Source organism: Lepidochelys olivacea (genome assembly GCF_965140295.1).
Source record: "Lepidochelys olivacea isolate rLepOli2 genome assembly, chromosome: 5".
In the NCBI taxonomy this organism is placed as follows: Eukaryota; Metazoa; Chordata; order Testudines; family Cheloniidae; genus Lepidochelys; species Lepidochelys olivacea.
The window spans coordinates 85,987,093-86,001,875 of record NC_140415.1 but is presented as its reverse complement, the minus strand read 5'-3'; the positions used below and the strand labels follow the sequence as shown (position 1 = coordinate 86,001,875).

The window sequence follows — 14,783 nt, the reverse complement described above, 5'->3', positions numbered from 1 at the left end:
AGAGCTTTGCTTTCTATTAAAAAAAAGATCAGTAGCAAATTACAAGTACCCTTAACAACATTTAGTAAACCTTGATAAGCAAACTTGTTTTGAGTGGTTGACTACCTGGTTGTTAGTAGCTGTCTTCTTTCACTGGCTGGCTGAGTCCTTGCCATTACAAGTATATTTCATGCTGTCTTGCAGATAAAATGGATCCAATTCAGACTTCACTGTCTGTTTCTGTGGCTGCAGGGCAGTGTCTTGAGAGGAGAAATGCAAGGTCTTCGCTGCTTGAATTTGGGACAGTCTCTCTCTCTTCCCTTCCCCCCCCCCCCCCCCCCCCGAGATGGCAGAAGTGTTGTGAATACTTTTTTGTCATGAGCTGTGCTCTGGACTCGTGTTCCTTGCTGGCTGAAGGCCAGGATGAAAAATCTGGCTCAATTTATTGGCAGAGGTCATCAGTGCCTACTTTAGGGAGAATAGAATGCTAGCTTCTGCTAAAGAAATAGCCAACTATCAGCAGTATCATTCAGTATTGTGGCAAGACAGTTCTGAATATATGGCTGCCTCAGATCTCCTTGATGCAATCTCAGTACAGACTTGAGCACAGGAACTGGTAGCACTACTAGATGAACTCCTCATGTCTATGCTGATATTAAATCTATCTCTGCCTTTGATCCATTGATTGTGAGGTGTTGATGCCTTGTCTCTGAACCCCAGCAGGAGTAGATGGGTAATTTTGTTCTTATGGTCCATGTTGTCTCTCCTCTATTGAATAGGTAAGTGTTGCCTATTATGGAAGGCAGTTGAAGGGTTTGAGTTGCTCTCGCCCAGCCCAGCCAGTGCTGTCAAGATATCTGTTCAAATGTCTTGGTATAGTAGGGTAGACAAGGGAGGTAAGATGGTAATGTTTATTGGACCAATTTCTGTTGGTGAGAGAGAGAAGCTTTCGAACCACACAGAGCTGTGTGGCTTGAAAGCTTGGACTTGTCTATGCTTACATTTTATAGCGCTCTAACTTGCTGGCTCAGGGGTATGCAAAATCACCCCCCTGAGTGCAGCAAGTGTGAGCGCTTTAAAGCGCTAGTGTAGAGAGGCTTCAAGCACTGGCAGCCGCACTCCCAGCTCTCGGAGCTAATCTCCTTATGGAGGTGGATTACCAGGAGCGCTTGCAGTTGCGTGCGACCACACTCTCACTTCAAAGTGCTGCTGCGGGAGCCTTCCCACAACAGCGCTTCGAAGTTTCCAGCGTAGCCATGCCCCTTGTGTCTCTCACCAACAGAAGTTGGTCCAATAAAGGATATTGCCTCACCCACCTTATTTCTCTAATATCCTGGGACTGACACAACTACATCAATACTGTATACAACATTGATATGGTTGGGACATGGATAAGAGCTAGCTGGCTGAAGTTCAGCCCAGATAAGACTGAGGTAGTATTGGTAGTTTGAGTGAGTGGGAGAAGGGAGCTGCTGGCAGGAGGTTCTTAGTGTGAGGATTCCTACTTCTCTTTGACTCTCAGGGCACTCTTGAACCTTATTTCTTTATCAGGGCTATTGTGGGGTAAGGGGTGATGAGGTGGTATTTAAAACAGAGTTATGTTGGGGTGTTCGGTTTCTCATTTTGGCTTTATGGTGGCTGTTTATAGTTTTTTTTTTTGTTTTTTTTTGTTTTTTTTTTAAATCGAACACTTGAGCCTAGAATAGTTCGGAGGGGGGGTCCTCTTGCATTTAACTGCAGTTGTTTTCCCAAAACTTAATTTTCAGTTCTCTTTTGTAAATAAAAATTAATGTCAAAGCCCACGATCTGCATAACAACAAAGAAGTATGCATGCCCAGTGGAGGAAAAATGTAGTAAGGAAACACTTTGCTCTCTAGCTGCCAAGTAACTAATTTGAACAGCAGTCAAAGAAACTAAATTAAAAACATTCAGAATACCTTGTCACTAACTGTAGACGTGGTAGTATTTGATTAATTCCTAAACCTTTTAAATATTAAGTATCTTGTGAAATAATTTACCTTTAAATAGCTCTGAATATTTTTTTTCTTTCCAGCAGCCCTTCCTCCGACATCTGCACCTTACTCCACGCAGTCACATTTATCACAGGCCACCATACTATCGCAGGCTCCAAAGAGAGTTGTTTCCTCACCAGCCTCTGAACTTATTTCCAATAACCATTCTTGCAGCAAAGAAAAACCAGATGTTCAGGCAAATAGTAAGGTATTCAGAGAATTGTCTGTTACACTCCATTGATCTTACAGTGGTTCTCAAACTGTGGGTCAGGAACCCAAAGTGGGTTGTAACCCTGTTTTAATGAGGTTGCCAGGGCTGGCATTAGACTTTCCGGGGGCCGGGGCTGAACCCTGAGCCCCACCGACTGGGGCTAAAGCCCTTTAGGCTTTGACTTTGGCCCCCCCCACCTGGGACAGTGAGGCTTTGGCTTTGGTACCCCTGCCCAGAACGGCAGAGCTCAGGTGGGCTCAGGCTTCAGTCTGTCTTCTTGGTTCAGTGAAGTTTGAGAACCCCAACATCATCCATTGACACATTTAATGGCTTTTTTTTATAGTATCTGTAAACCAAATGCCTCTTTGCTAAGGTAGTTTAGGTGTAATTTTACGCTGTTTGTTAGAAGTGTTGTCCATAATTTTAAATTACACTTCTTCCACATCTTGCTGTCTTCAAAAGTTAAAGTTGAAACATGTCCTCTTTTAGGAGAAATGTTTTCTGCCCAAATCACTGTATCCAAGGTATGCTGTGATAATTGTGCAGTACGTTTACAGCAATATGTTTTCTGCTGTGCTCTAACTGCTGCTGGGTCTTAAATGATGATCAAACTCTGCCCATATGCTATCACAATGTAGATTGGTTAGGGCATACTTTGTTGTACATGTTTGATCATTTGCATAAGTTTGGTGTTTTTTTAAAAAATATTTTTACTTGTATTCTGATACTAGTCGTCTGTAAATTGTTGATTTACTCCACTCGTGGTCTTTCAATAGACAAAAACAAGAAATGATGCTCGTGAAACCGAGCCTGAAGAAGGATCAGAAAAGAAGAAGAAAAAAAAAAAGAAAAAGAAACCTAAATCAAATCCTGAAGTGGAAAAACCTCAAAATGACAGCTTTATAGTACAGGAACCACCGAGGATTGAGGTACAGTCGAAATGTGTGCACATTAAGGGGTTGGTATATGATTTCTAATTTGTAGAAACCTGGATTCAGGTCTGTGGTGTAGACTGATTCTGTATGTATATTTAAGAAGGTAATTTTCTCCCTAGTCCCAAAGTACAGTTGTGACCAGAATCCCAAGGGATCCAGCTGAGGTCACTCAGTTAAGGTGAACCCCAAAGAATGGGGCAGACAATCCCCAAAGCTGGTGGATATTCCAATACTTATATTTACCAAGCCAGCACAAAACAGCTTCCATAATAACCTCACTGGTTACCCAGAAACCAACAACACACTTTCCTTAAAGTAACCCAGCCTCAGGCCTCCACCGAGGCACCCACGTTAGATATGATGAGGATTAACAAATCTTATTCATCATACAAAAAAAGGTCCTACCAGTCCCAAAGGATCGGACATATTACTTCCCAAGTCAATGAATCTTCCAGATGTTACTTAAATACACGATAAGAATTATCAGCCAATTCTTATTAACTAAACTAAAATGTATTTAAAAAAAAGAAAAGGGAGAGAGGATTGGTTAAAAGATCAGTATACATACAGACATGAGTCAATCTTGAGATTCAGATTCATAGCAGAGATGGTGAGCTTGTAGATGCAAAGAGTTCTTTCAGAAGTAGTCCATAGGTTATAGTCCAATGTTTATATTTCAGGGTGGTCCAGTCAGAAGTGGGATCTCAGTCCTTGTGGCTTAGGGTTTCCCTGCATGAAACCTCAAGCAGATCTGAGATAAACAGGATCAGGACCCAAGGGTCTTTTGATACAGTTTTCTAGCAGCCACTTGACCATACAGTCCTGGGTAAACAATAGGCTTTTGATGTAACCTTCTGTTTCCTAAGCACCACCAGTAATTAGTTACACAAATTAACATAGACTGCCTAATGGATAAAGTGCTGCATCACAAACTTCAAAGAGACATATAGACATTGACATTATTTCACCCAAGATTCATCTAAATGTTAATACTCCCTTTTGATATCTGAATTAATAGTTCTAGTCACAGATGGCTAAACAGATCGTTCCTATGTAAAGTTTGAGTGCACACAGACAATTAGTATCACTTCTAATGTCTAACAATATAGGTTTGCATTTCAAAGTTCTAGCCAATCTAACATCGAATGGTCCTAATTACCATTTGTAATATGTCTCTATAGGTTGGCTCTGGGTTGGTTAGCCTGCAAGCTATTTAACCCTTTCTGGCTGCGTGTTACACTTTGTATAAGATTCGTTGCAATTATATAACAGTGGTAGCAATGATGATTTGCATGGTTATATTTTAATTAGACAATGTCACAACAGTATATTACAAAACCCTAACTGAGAAGTTAGGCAATTCAGACTCTGTATGTGACAATGGAGATCAGAGGGGAAAACAGGGTGTGGTAGCATGACCCTTGCACATGTTAAGTCCCACTGAATTCCACACCAGTTCTAGTAGATTCCTCTGCAGGATTTGCAGCCATAATGTGCATCATGACTACAAGCAACTAAAACCTTCAACTTGGGATTTCTTTTTGGTAGCAAAGGAAGCAATTAAAATCTGCTTCTTATTGCTTTGCTACACTGTACAGCTAACATTGTGTCATGTGCAGAGCCTTCCTTACCCATATGCAAAGTATGCAGCTGCGTAGGGTACCAGGAAATTTGGGGCTCAAAATTTCCTGGTGCCCTGGGTAGCTGCATGCTGCTCCGGCTCTTCCCCAAGCCCCCGCCCCTGCTCTGCCCCAGCCCCGCCCGCACTCCCCTGAGGACTCTAGAAGCAGTCGGGCCTGCACTCACCGGTAAGTAGAGCTACCTGGCCCCAGCCTGCTCCGCTCCCGTGGCTCCCAGCTGCACCACCGGTGAGTGCTGAGGGACGGTTCCCCCCTCCCCCCAAGGCTGGGAGCCAGGGGAGCAGAGCAGGCTGGGGTTGGGTCACTCCACTTCCTGCAGGAAGTGGCCAGCCCTGCTGCTCCCCCCTGCGGAGGCCTGGGGTCGGGGCCCCCCGCGGAGGCCTGGGGCCCCACACAGACCCCCCCTCCCTTGTGAGGTGGCTGCATAGGGCACCAAAATAGCTAGGGACAGCCCTAGTCATGTGCTTCAGATTAAGTATTATATTGGAGTGGGGGAAGATCCAGTTGATTTGTCCAATATAATTATTCAGGAGAAAATCAGGTATTCTGCTAGGTAAAGATTACACATGTACATTTTTGTGTATTACATGTTAAAAAAAAAACAAAACAGCCTTTTAATGGTAAGTAGTAACTCTGAACATTTTTCCCTAAGATTACGGAATTGTTCCTGTGTTTGTGCATTGGACAGCACTTTGTATGTTAATTTTTGTTTCTCTAGTAAATGAAGCAGTTTCCATTTGTTTGTGTGGCTCTTTCCTCCTACAGCAGTGGGGAGAGAGGCTTTTTCAAAAATGTGTGGTAAAACATTGAACTGACTGGGACTTGGAGGGCAGGACATGTGTAGGACCTCAGATTACCCTATTTTTTTGACATTGTCTACATTTTAAATTGGTTTCCCTTTTAAGATTTTCATATTAACCTTAACTCTTCCACCTTACCTACATATAACCCAATTTGGTCTTCAGATTCATGCAACTCCTGCTGAAATTGATCAATATGAAGGCATAAGTACTCCTATCTTTATATAAATGGTATATGTTTACAACAGACCTATTTCAAAATATGTGTGTAATTTGGGCAATTTAGGGTTACTGTGAGAGTATTAATGTAAATTTGTTTTTCCTGCCTCCAGAAAAGAATAGTTCTAATCAGCATTATTTTTACTCTAAATTCCTATTGTAATTTAGCTATTGCACAAATAAAACTGAGAAGTAGTTTTCATAGATAACATTCAGTTTTACTTAGTGTAAGTTGCATTTTAAAGTACATTTTGATTGAAAACTGTTTTTTTAATATATTCAAAAATTCCATTAAGCATAGTGTTATGGTGCTAATTGGCTGAGCAAAGAAGTCTTTCACTCAGCTCAGAGATGTCAGTCTGTTCATTACAGATATTTGAACACCACATCCTGTCAGTTCCAAAACTTGATGTTCTAAGCATCAGTGGGCAAAACTCCAACTGATCTGGGTAAAAATTGAAAAAACCTGAAGGGGGAAATAGGGGATTCATGGAGCTCCTTGAATCTTGTAGCAGCTTCAGCTACCTCTGTAATGGTCTTTAGATTGAAGAACTAGTTGATGGCAGCCATTAACACTTTCCAGTGTATCTATATCACCCATCTCAGATCTGCCTATCCTCCAAGTACAGTTTAAAATTGTTGACATCCTGAATTACTTACCTCCCAGTCAGAGAAAAAAAGAAAAGAAATGAGAATGTGCGGAGAGGGAATAGGGAGGAATGAGTAGGCAGGCCATTTGTCCTGCTTTTTGAAGGTTTGTTCCTATCTGATACAAAATTAGACGTGGCTTCCAGAGGAAGTGGAGACATGCCATTCCCAGAAGTACTAAAATGTCGTATTCTGGGAATATGTGAGTGGCCTTTTTAGGAATGAGGGCACATACAGAGGGGACCGCAGGGGTGGGGTGGGTGGGGAAAGCATGGAAAATGGTATGGGAAAGGGAACATGGGGGAGAGATGCCTACCATGTGGCAGAGTGGGGAAATGAGCAGGGACAAAACTCCTGGCATGGGAGGAGGAGGACAAATGGAACACAGAGCTCCTGGCATGTGGCAGCAGGAAATGGGGAGGGCACACAGAGCCCATGGCATGGAGAGAATGGAGGGCCATGCTATCTTTGGCCTGAGGTGGAGGGTGGGGTGGCTGCAAGGAGTCCCTGAAATTGTGGGAGATTGGAGCATGGCATACAAGGAGCTTGTGCGGAGAATGAAGGCAGTCAGGGAGCCTGTAATGTGCTTTTTTTAATGCCCTCGGCCTACAGAAGCAACAAGAGCATGGCCTTCTAGTTGGTTTAATATTGTATACTGCATACATGCATTCTCTGTGCTGTTGTTTCGCTGTAAACGTACATGGTCAGTTGTATCAAAACGTGCATATACTGATTTCTTTGAGTTCACAATTCCATAGGCCAAAACTTGTGGCACTCTATTTTGTCCCCCTTCTCTCTCACCTACGCTTTTTAAGTCAGAACTACATAACTGGAGGCTAGAGTTGGAAATGGGGGCTTTGTAGTTCAGAATGCTTGTAAATCATCTAAAGAGTGGTTCCTAAAAGGAGCCATTTTGTTACTTTTAACTGTCCATACTAGTTGGCTGCAGTACTGACTGCACTCAGAGTACAAGAAAAGATTCAAGGTCTGGCATCTGTTAATGCAAGCTTTTTTTTTTTTAAAAAATAATCCCTTCATCTCTGAATTGTTTGCTGCCAAATGCAAAATCTGTGCCTTCTGCAGCTTTTAAGCATTAAGATGTTGTTAATAATTGAAGGAGACGCACTCAGATCTGTGAACCTCTATACACCAAAACAGATGATGTATGTTTCTTTATGTGGAAGAGAGGGAGAGAATGTATATTTGATTTGTAGCTGGGAATTTGGAGCTGATTGTCTTCTTTAAAAATTATGGCTTGTATTTTATTTAGGATGCTGAAGAGTTTCCTGACCTGGCAGCTGCCGCTGACCGAAAAAACAGGGTGGGGGCTCAGAAATCATCCTATACTCCTCCTGTTAGCAGAAGGCAGCCTGAAGTAAGAAATCTTGTCAGATGACTCCCATACACTTGCTTTGTATCTCCAAAAACCGAACAGAGAAAAATGGAAACTTTAAAATGTTGAATTTCCATAGTAGTTGTGCTTCTATTTGGTGAAGAGGCTTGCTCTTAGAACGAGTAAGGGAAAATGGACACAGGTGTCTACTGCAGTGTTGTAGCCATGTTGGTCCCAGGACATTAGAGAACAAGGTGGGTGTGATAATATCTTTTATAGGACCAACTTCTGTTGGTGTGAGACAATTTTCCAAGTTTACACAGAGCTCTTTTTCAGGTCATATGTAAGCTCAAAAGCTTGTCTCTCACCAACAGAAGTTGGTTTGATAAAAGATATTACCTCACCCACCTAGACTCTCAGATGTCTGTTGCTGAGTATCTTCAGCTTCTGGCTCTGCAGCCTGATCAGTGTTAAATCTACTCAATTATATATCTAGGGCACCTAGAACACTACATTTCAGTGCCAGTCTGCAGCAAGGGTAAGAACTGTGCAGCTTTTTGGCAAAAGTAATCTACCTGCATATGCATTCCTTTCACTATTTTCCACTTCAAAATTACTCTATAGTGAAGGAGTAAATCTAAGGCTTGACCTGTACTATCAACTTATGTCAGCATAACTACATCGCTCAGGGGTGTGGAAAAGTGACATAGCTATACCAACCTAACCCCCAGTATAGACAGCACTGTGTTGATAGGAGGGCAGCTGTCATGTCAGCATAGGTAGTGTCTTGGCTAATTGCTACAGTAGCACTGTGAGTGGGTAGACAAGCCCTAAGCCATTTCTGTGTTGCACTGGAGTAGTGTTTATAAATCTTTGGGCTGTGATCTGCAGGGGGATAACAAAAGACAATCGGAGGGTGGGGTGTGTTCACAAAGTATTAAAAACTTTTATTCTAAAGCAAAAAATATAAAATTTCCAGAATAACTTGGAGGCAGCCCAAACCTTCAAAGTTTGTGAGATGAAGCATGGTCTCAAAACACACACACCCACCATATAGGCTTGTCATATTTTTTTTATTGTTGTAATAAATGTAGAGGGGTCGCAAAAATATTTTTCACCACCAACCAGAAAAGAATGAGACATTGCATTAGAAGAATCTAGGTACTATCATAGTAGGCAAACTAGAAATACTGAAGAAAGATAGAGGGCTTGGATGTAGTTGACTAATCTAGCAGCCAGTAAATGCTCACTGTTTCCTCACAGTGAGAGGAAACTCATTGCTTATTATTTCAGGTCTGGGTCACAGCTCCTGTTACTATAGGTAGACTTGACTACCACATGCTCCCTTTATTCCCCTGCAGATATTCATATTGCTTACATTTTGGTGTTTTAAGTCTATATGACTGGAGTCTAAACATTTTCTGTTCCTTCTTGGCACTTTCTTTCTGTCTTTAAATTTCAAAGGTACATCTAACCAAAGAGTCCTGTGACCGCCATTATCAAAATGATATGTCGCACTTGGGAGCTGTTGTAACAGCAGGGAAAAAAACAGGGAAACAGGCTTCATCTGCTATGTTGGAAAGAAAAAAACCTCAGGTAAACCAGTTCCCATAGAAAGTAAGTGATCATAGGCTGAAAATGCAATAAGGACCAAAAGATTCAAGCTTAAATGCAGGTGTATCTTTTTTGTATCTACAGTAAGTGACCTGATTCTTTAGTTGGAAGCACTTGGCACCTGTGAAAATCAAGCCACTTTAGATGTGAAGAAATTTGGCCAGTGTCTTCGCTTGTTTTTGCAGTATATATGTTTTAAGTATTGGAGGTTGTCCCCTTAGCCCAGGGGTTCTCAAACTGGGGGTCGGGACCCCTTGGGGTCATGAGGTGGGGGGGTTGCGAGCTGTCAGCATCCACACCAAACCCCCCTTTGCCTCCAGCATTTAGAATGGTGTTAATATATTTAAGTGTTTTTCATTTATAAGGAGGGGGAGGGTCGCACTCGGAGGCTTGCTATGTGAAAGGGGTCACCAGTACAAAAGTTTGAGAACCACTGCCTTAGCCCATCTGACTTGATCATGACGTGCCCTATCCTAAACCAGTGTCTTAAGAATTCAGGAACAGTTTGTGCTGGAGTCTGAAGGATATTACACACCCAGAGATTATATTCTCCCTTCTACATCCAACCATAAGCTCATCATTTTTAAGCTGTGGAAGGAAAGCAACTTCTCTCTAGGGCTGCAGTGCTGCCCCAAGCTACCTTTTAAGACATAAGCTGCCTTATTCCAAAAAATTCTTGCTGGATCAAGCTTGACTTGGGTTTATTAGCATTTTACTGGGTCTATATTGTTCTCTCTAAACTTTGAGAAATGCTTTTACTGTTTTAGTGAGCTCTTCAAAATTATTTCTATCTTGATGTCAAACAGGTGGTAGGGCAAGCTAGTAGTCAGCCATGCGGAGCTAGGTTGTAGCATAGCTCTGGTAATTAAAGTAAATCAGAATGCCCTAGTCTCCTGCTTCCTGGCTTGGCTTGTTATTGGGTTGGTACATTACTAAAATGATGATGGCTGGGACTATGAAGGAAGAAAGAGTTACAACAATTTAGGAAGGCAACCTTGGTTTGAGTATATTGCTTACTCTGGCATGGTTTGTGTACAGAAATCAAGAAGACCATGATCCTGCAGAGATCGTCTTGTGTCTTATTTAGGTAGCTATAAAATAACATTTTGTTAGTACTTTCTGCAACCTTAGGCCTGGCCTACACTTAAAAATTAGATTGACTTAGTCATGTTACTCAGGACTATGAAAAATTTTGCACCTGGAGTACTGTGGTAAGGTTGACCTCACCCTTGGTGTAGACACAGCTAGGTTGATAAAAAAAATTCTTCTGCTGACCTCACTACCACCTCTTGGAGTAGTGGATCAACTACATCAATGGAAAAACCATTTCTGGTGATGTAGGAAGTGTCTATGTTACAGTGGCACAGCTATAGTAAAGACATACCCTAAGTTTCATGTTTCTGCCTCTGTTAGGTTATTTATTTACAGTAATAAAAGCAAGTACATGGAGCTTCTGTAAATTTGGATCTAAAATTAATTTTGTCTCTGGACAGAAGAGGCTACTGAGAAGAATAGTGCCAGCCATGGAGGAGGCTACTTGCCCACCTTCTTGAATAGAGAGACAGGAATATAAGGCTATTTGTCAGATGACTGCACATAAAGTGGGAATCACTAGAGAATTCTTTTCAAAGAAAGGCCTGGGGAAGGGTGAAGTGTCTGCACCAGGCCCAGGTGTTGAAAAACAGCTGCCTAAAACAAAAATGCATCAACTATTTATCCTATATATTTCTGAAGTAAAATTAGTAATTCCAGTAAGCCTTTTTAGTAAAAGGTACCCTACATACTTCCCAAAGCAGAAGCCTGTTCAGTCGTGAAATGTCTGCTGAAGCTAGTGTAAAGAGGTCTTTGATGCTCCATTACAGTAGGTGTCAAAAAACATACATCATTAATCCAAAACAATCACTGTTCCAAAACATTAAGATTTGATGTGTTTTTTCCACTTTAACTTGTTTTAATCTTTGAACACAAATATTCCTGAATGAATGTGTCCATAGTATATTGTACGTCACAAGAAATGCAGCCTCTTAAGATCTGAAATGGGACAACCCCTGTTTTTTCCTGTCTTTCTTAGGAAGCTTCTAAGAGCAGTGGAAAGAAGAGTCAGATTCCAGTGAAGTTGGATTTGGGAGGCATGCTGGCTGTATTGGAGCAGAAGCAACATGCAGAGAAATCGAAACAGTCCTCAAAACCTGTGGTGCTTTCAGGTATAAGCTATGATTAATTTCCTTTTTTCATGTCAACTGTTGATTTCAAATATGGGAAATTTAAAAATAGCCTCACTTTTAATATGTGGTAATTGGAGGAATATACTTCACATTTGTGATGGACAAGAAAATCAAAGTGAAGCAAAGTTCTATATGAAAAGTTAAGATAGATAACATGGGGTGGAGGTAGGGAAGAACTACAATTTAGCTGGATAATATCTATTCAGATGGGTCGGAAAGATGACTGAAAATTAACCTGAAAAGTTGTCAAGAGGGGGACATATTTGGTCTCTCTTCTGCTTTATGATGTATGGGGATGGCTGAAGTCTGTTTTAGCTTTTTGTTTTTAAAATTAAAACTGTCAGGTCTTGTTTGCTCTTCCTTTGCTTGAGGTCTTCCTTATTGACAATTGGGGAACTGATAAGATTATGACATTGCAAGTGGCAAGACTGGAACCTGAGCAAATGAAAGTGAAGAGAATTTCAGTCAGTTTCATTTTTTTTTTAACACTGATTTAACTGAAACTCCTGACTAACACTTGGGAGAAAAGCTCTCTGGTAAAGATTCAAACCTTTCCATCTCGGCCCTTTCAGCTGAGGGCTGAGAACTCCCACAGCAATTCCCTGCTTCATGGAAGAGTTATCTAGGCAAAAACAAAAGACAAGACTAAGTGTCTGTTAGTTGTAAGGTAAAAAATGAGCAAAAACCTGGCTATGGTGAGGGAAAGAAATGCTTTCAAGCTTTATTTGTATATCCTAAAGAAACAAAAATGGCACAACACATTGCATTGTAGATCACCTGTAAGGAAAACTTACATTTAACTACATTAGTTCAAGTAGAAAGGAAAAACTTAGTAATCCATATCACTCGGCAATGATTAAGAATTTCTCTCCTTATTTTGGTACTGTGGAAACAATATACTGACCATATACAAATATTACCGAGCCCTTGTAACTCAGGGCTCAGTAACATTTGTACGTTGTTACAAATAATTTAGTAACAATAAATTATTATATGGTAAAATTAATTTCATAACTTTTTTTAATGCCATGCCATTCTTGAGATTTCAAAGGAATAACTGGATATCAATTATCGGTGTTTTTTGTCTTTGTTCACTGTGAGAACTTGGAATACTTTGCGTATAATCTCTCTTCTAGCATTAAAGGCAGCCAAAATATAATATTGGAGAGATTCTAGCAACTACAATTGTTAATCCTAAATCACAGAGTAGTTTTTAAAAGTACTTACATGAGGATAATTTTAGGTGGGGACAGGGCGAGTGGTGTAGCAGGAAGTAAAGCATCATGAATCATAGCGTCTGCCCCTGTAGTAGTAATTACATTAGATTACTTGTGTCTGGCATTGTCTCGTAAGAGGGATGAGAATGTCTTGGTTGTACCGAGGAGGGATAAGACAGCTATTGCATTATTAAGAACTTTTTGAGACTCAAGTGTTCACAATAAATCACTTGAGACTGAGCCAAAATTTGAGTCTGGCTTATAGGTTGTGAAATACCTTTATGCTAACAGCTGATATAGCTGCAAAAAAGTAGAGAATAGGAAAAGCCACAGCAATCTAATAGTGTGACAAAGATAGCATTTATTCACATTATTGCCTTTCTACCTTTGTGCTTCATTTTCAGAGTATGGTGAAAGTGAGAGAGTGGCTCAGTCATAGTAATTTAAACAACTTTAAATTTTATAAAGGATGTATATATATATATAGACATCTGTCATTTTAAAGAACTGGAAGGAGATCACATCTTAACTATGTTAAATTACTGACTTGTTTGACAGCTTCAGAGATTATTAAATGTCTGTTAATTGGTCCTAGAAACAACAAATAGTAATCTCTTAGGATCTGCCTTACATCATAGTTTAAATTCTAAATCATCAGCTGATTGGTTCTTGAGTACTTAAATTGAGCAATATCCTTATTTTGTTTTGTTATAACTGTTAACTGTTAGAGGGCAAGACAAACACACTTGGATTTATTAATGTCTGAAGGTAAAATGTTTGACTCTAAGGGCTAATTTTCGAAATGCTATAACCATATACAAACGACTACAGTATTTATATTTTTTGCCTTCAGGAATGCTAGCAAGGGCTCAGTAAATGTACAACACTGAGTAATTTCTTTGGGCATGGCTACACTTGCAGATGTAGAGCGCTGTGAGTTAAACCTGCCTCCTTAGAGCGCAATAGGGAAAGCGCTGCAGTCTATCCACACTGATAGCTGCAAGCGCACTGGCATGGCCACATTTGCGGCACTTGCAGTGGCATTGGGAGCGCTGCATTATGGGCAGCTATCCCACGAGCACCTCTTCCCATTCTGGCACTGTGGCTTGTGGGAAGGGGGCGGGGAGTGTGGGGCATTCTGGGTCCTGTCCCAAAGACCCGTGATGCATTGTTTCGCATCCCAGCATTCCCTTTGCTTCCGTCCACATTTGGTGCCATCTTTCAACGTTTTTTGTACTGCGTGCTTTGTCTTCCCTTTCGGTCTGCGGGAATGGAGCCCGAACTGCTGAGGAGTATGCTGACGAGTCTCGCCAGCGTGTCCTGTTTAGCAGTCAAGTTATTCCTTATGATCTAAAGTGACAGTGAGGGCTCCGACGATGCTATTGACTCAAGTAACGCATATGACACGAGTTTGCTTGTGGCATTCACGGACATACCACCATGGAACGCTGCTTTTGGGCTCGGGAAACAAGCATTGAGTGGTGGGATCACATTGTCATGTAAGTCTGGGATGATAAGCAGTGGCTGCAGAACTTTCAGAAGAGAAAACCCACTTTCATAGGGCTGTGTGAGGAGCTCGCCCCCACCCTGCGGTGCAAAGACATGAGATTGAGAGCTGCCCTGATGGTGGAGAAGCAGGTGGCTATTGCAATCTGGAAGCTGGCAACTCCAGACAGCTACCGATCAGTTGCTAACCAGTTTGGAGTGGGGAAGTCGACCGTTGGAATCGTGTTGATACAAGTTTGCAGGGCCATTAATTGCATCCTGCTCAGAAGAACTGTGTCTCTGGGTAATGTGCATGACATTTTGGCTGGCTTTGCACAAATGGGTTTCCCTAACTGCAGAGGGGCGATAGATGGCGCACACATTCCAATTCTGGCACCAGCCCATCTAGCCTCCGAGTACATTAATCGGAAGAGGTATTTTCTCAATGGTTCTCCAGGCGCTTGT

At 41.4% G+C, this 14,783-nt stretch overlaps 1 protein-coding gene across 1 annotated transcript in view; it reads left to right on the top strand.

Annotated features, from left to right (window-relative positions):
• Positions 1 to 14,783, top strand: part of SECISBP2 (SECIS binding protein 2) — a 55,722-nt gene that overhangs the window by 14,024 nt on the left and 26,915 nt on the right. Inside the window, exons 7-11 of the mRNA XM_084629070.1 lie at positions 2,033 to 2,199; positions 2,979 to 3,131; positions 7,715 to 7,819; positions 9,242 to 9,373; positions 11,463 to 11,595. Of these exons, the coding sequence (XP_084485196.1) occupies positions 2,033 to 2,199; positions 2,979 to 3,131; positions 7,715 to 7,819; positions 9,242 to 9,373; positions 11,463 to 11,595 (690 nt within the window). The remainder of the gene's footprint in view (positions 1 to 2,032; positions 2,200 to 2,978; positions 3,132 to 7,714; positions 7,820 to 9,241; positions 9,374 to 11,462; positions 11,596 to 14,783) is intronic.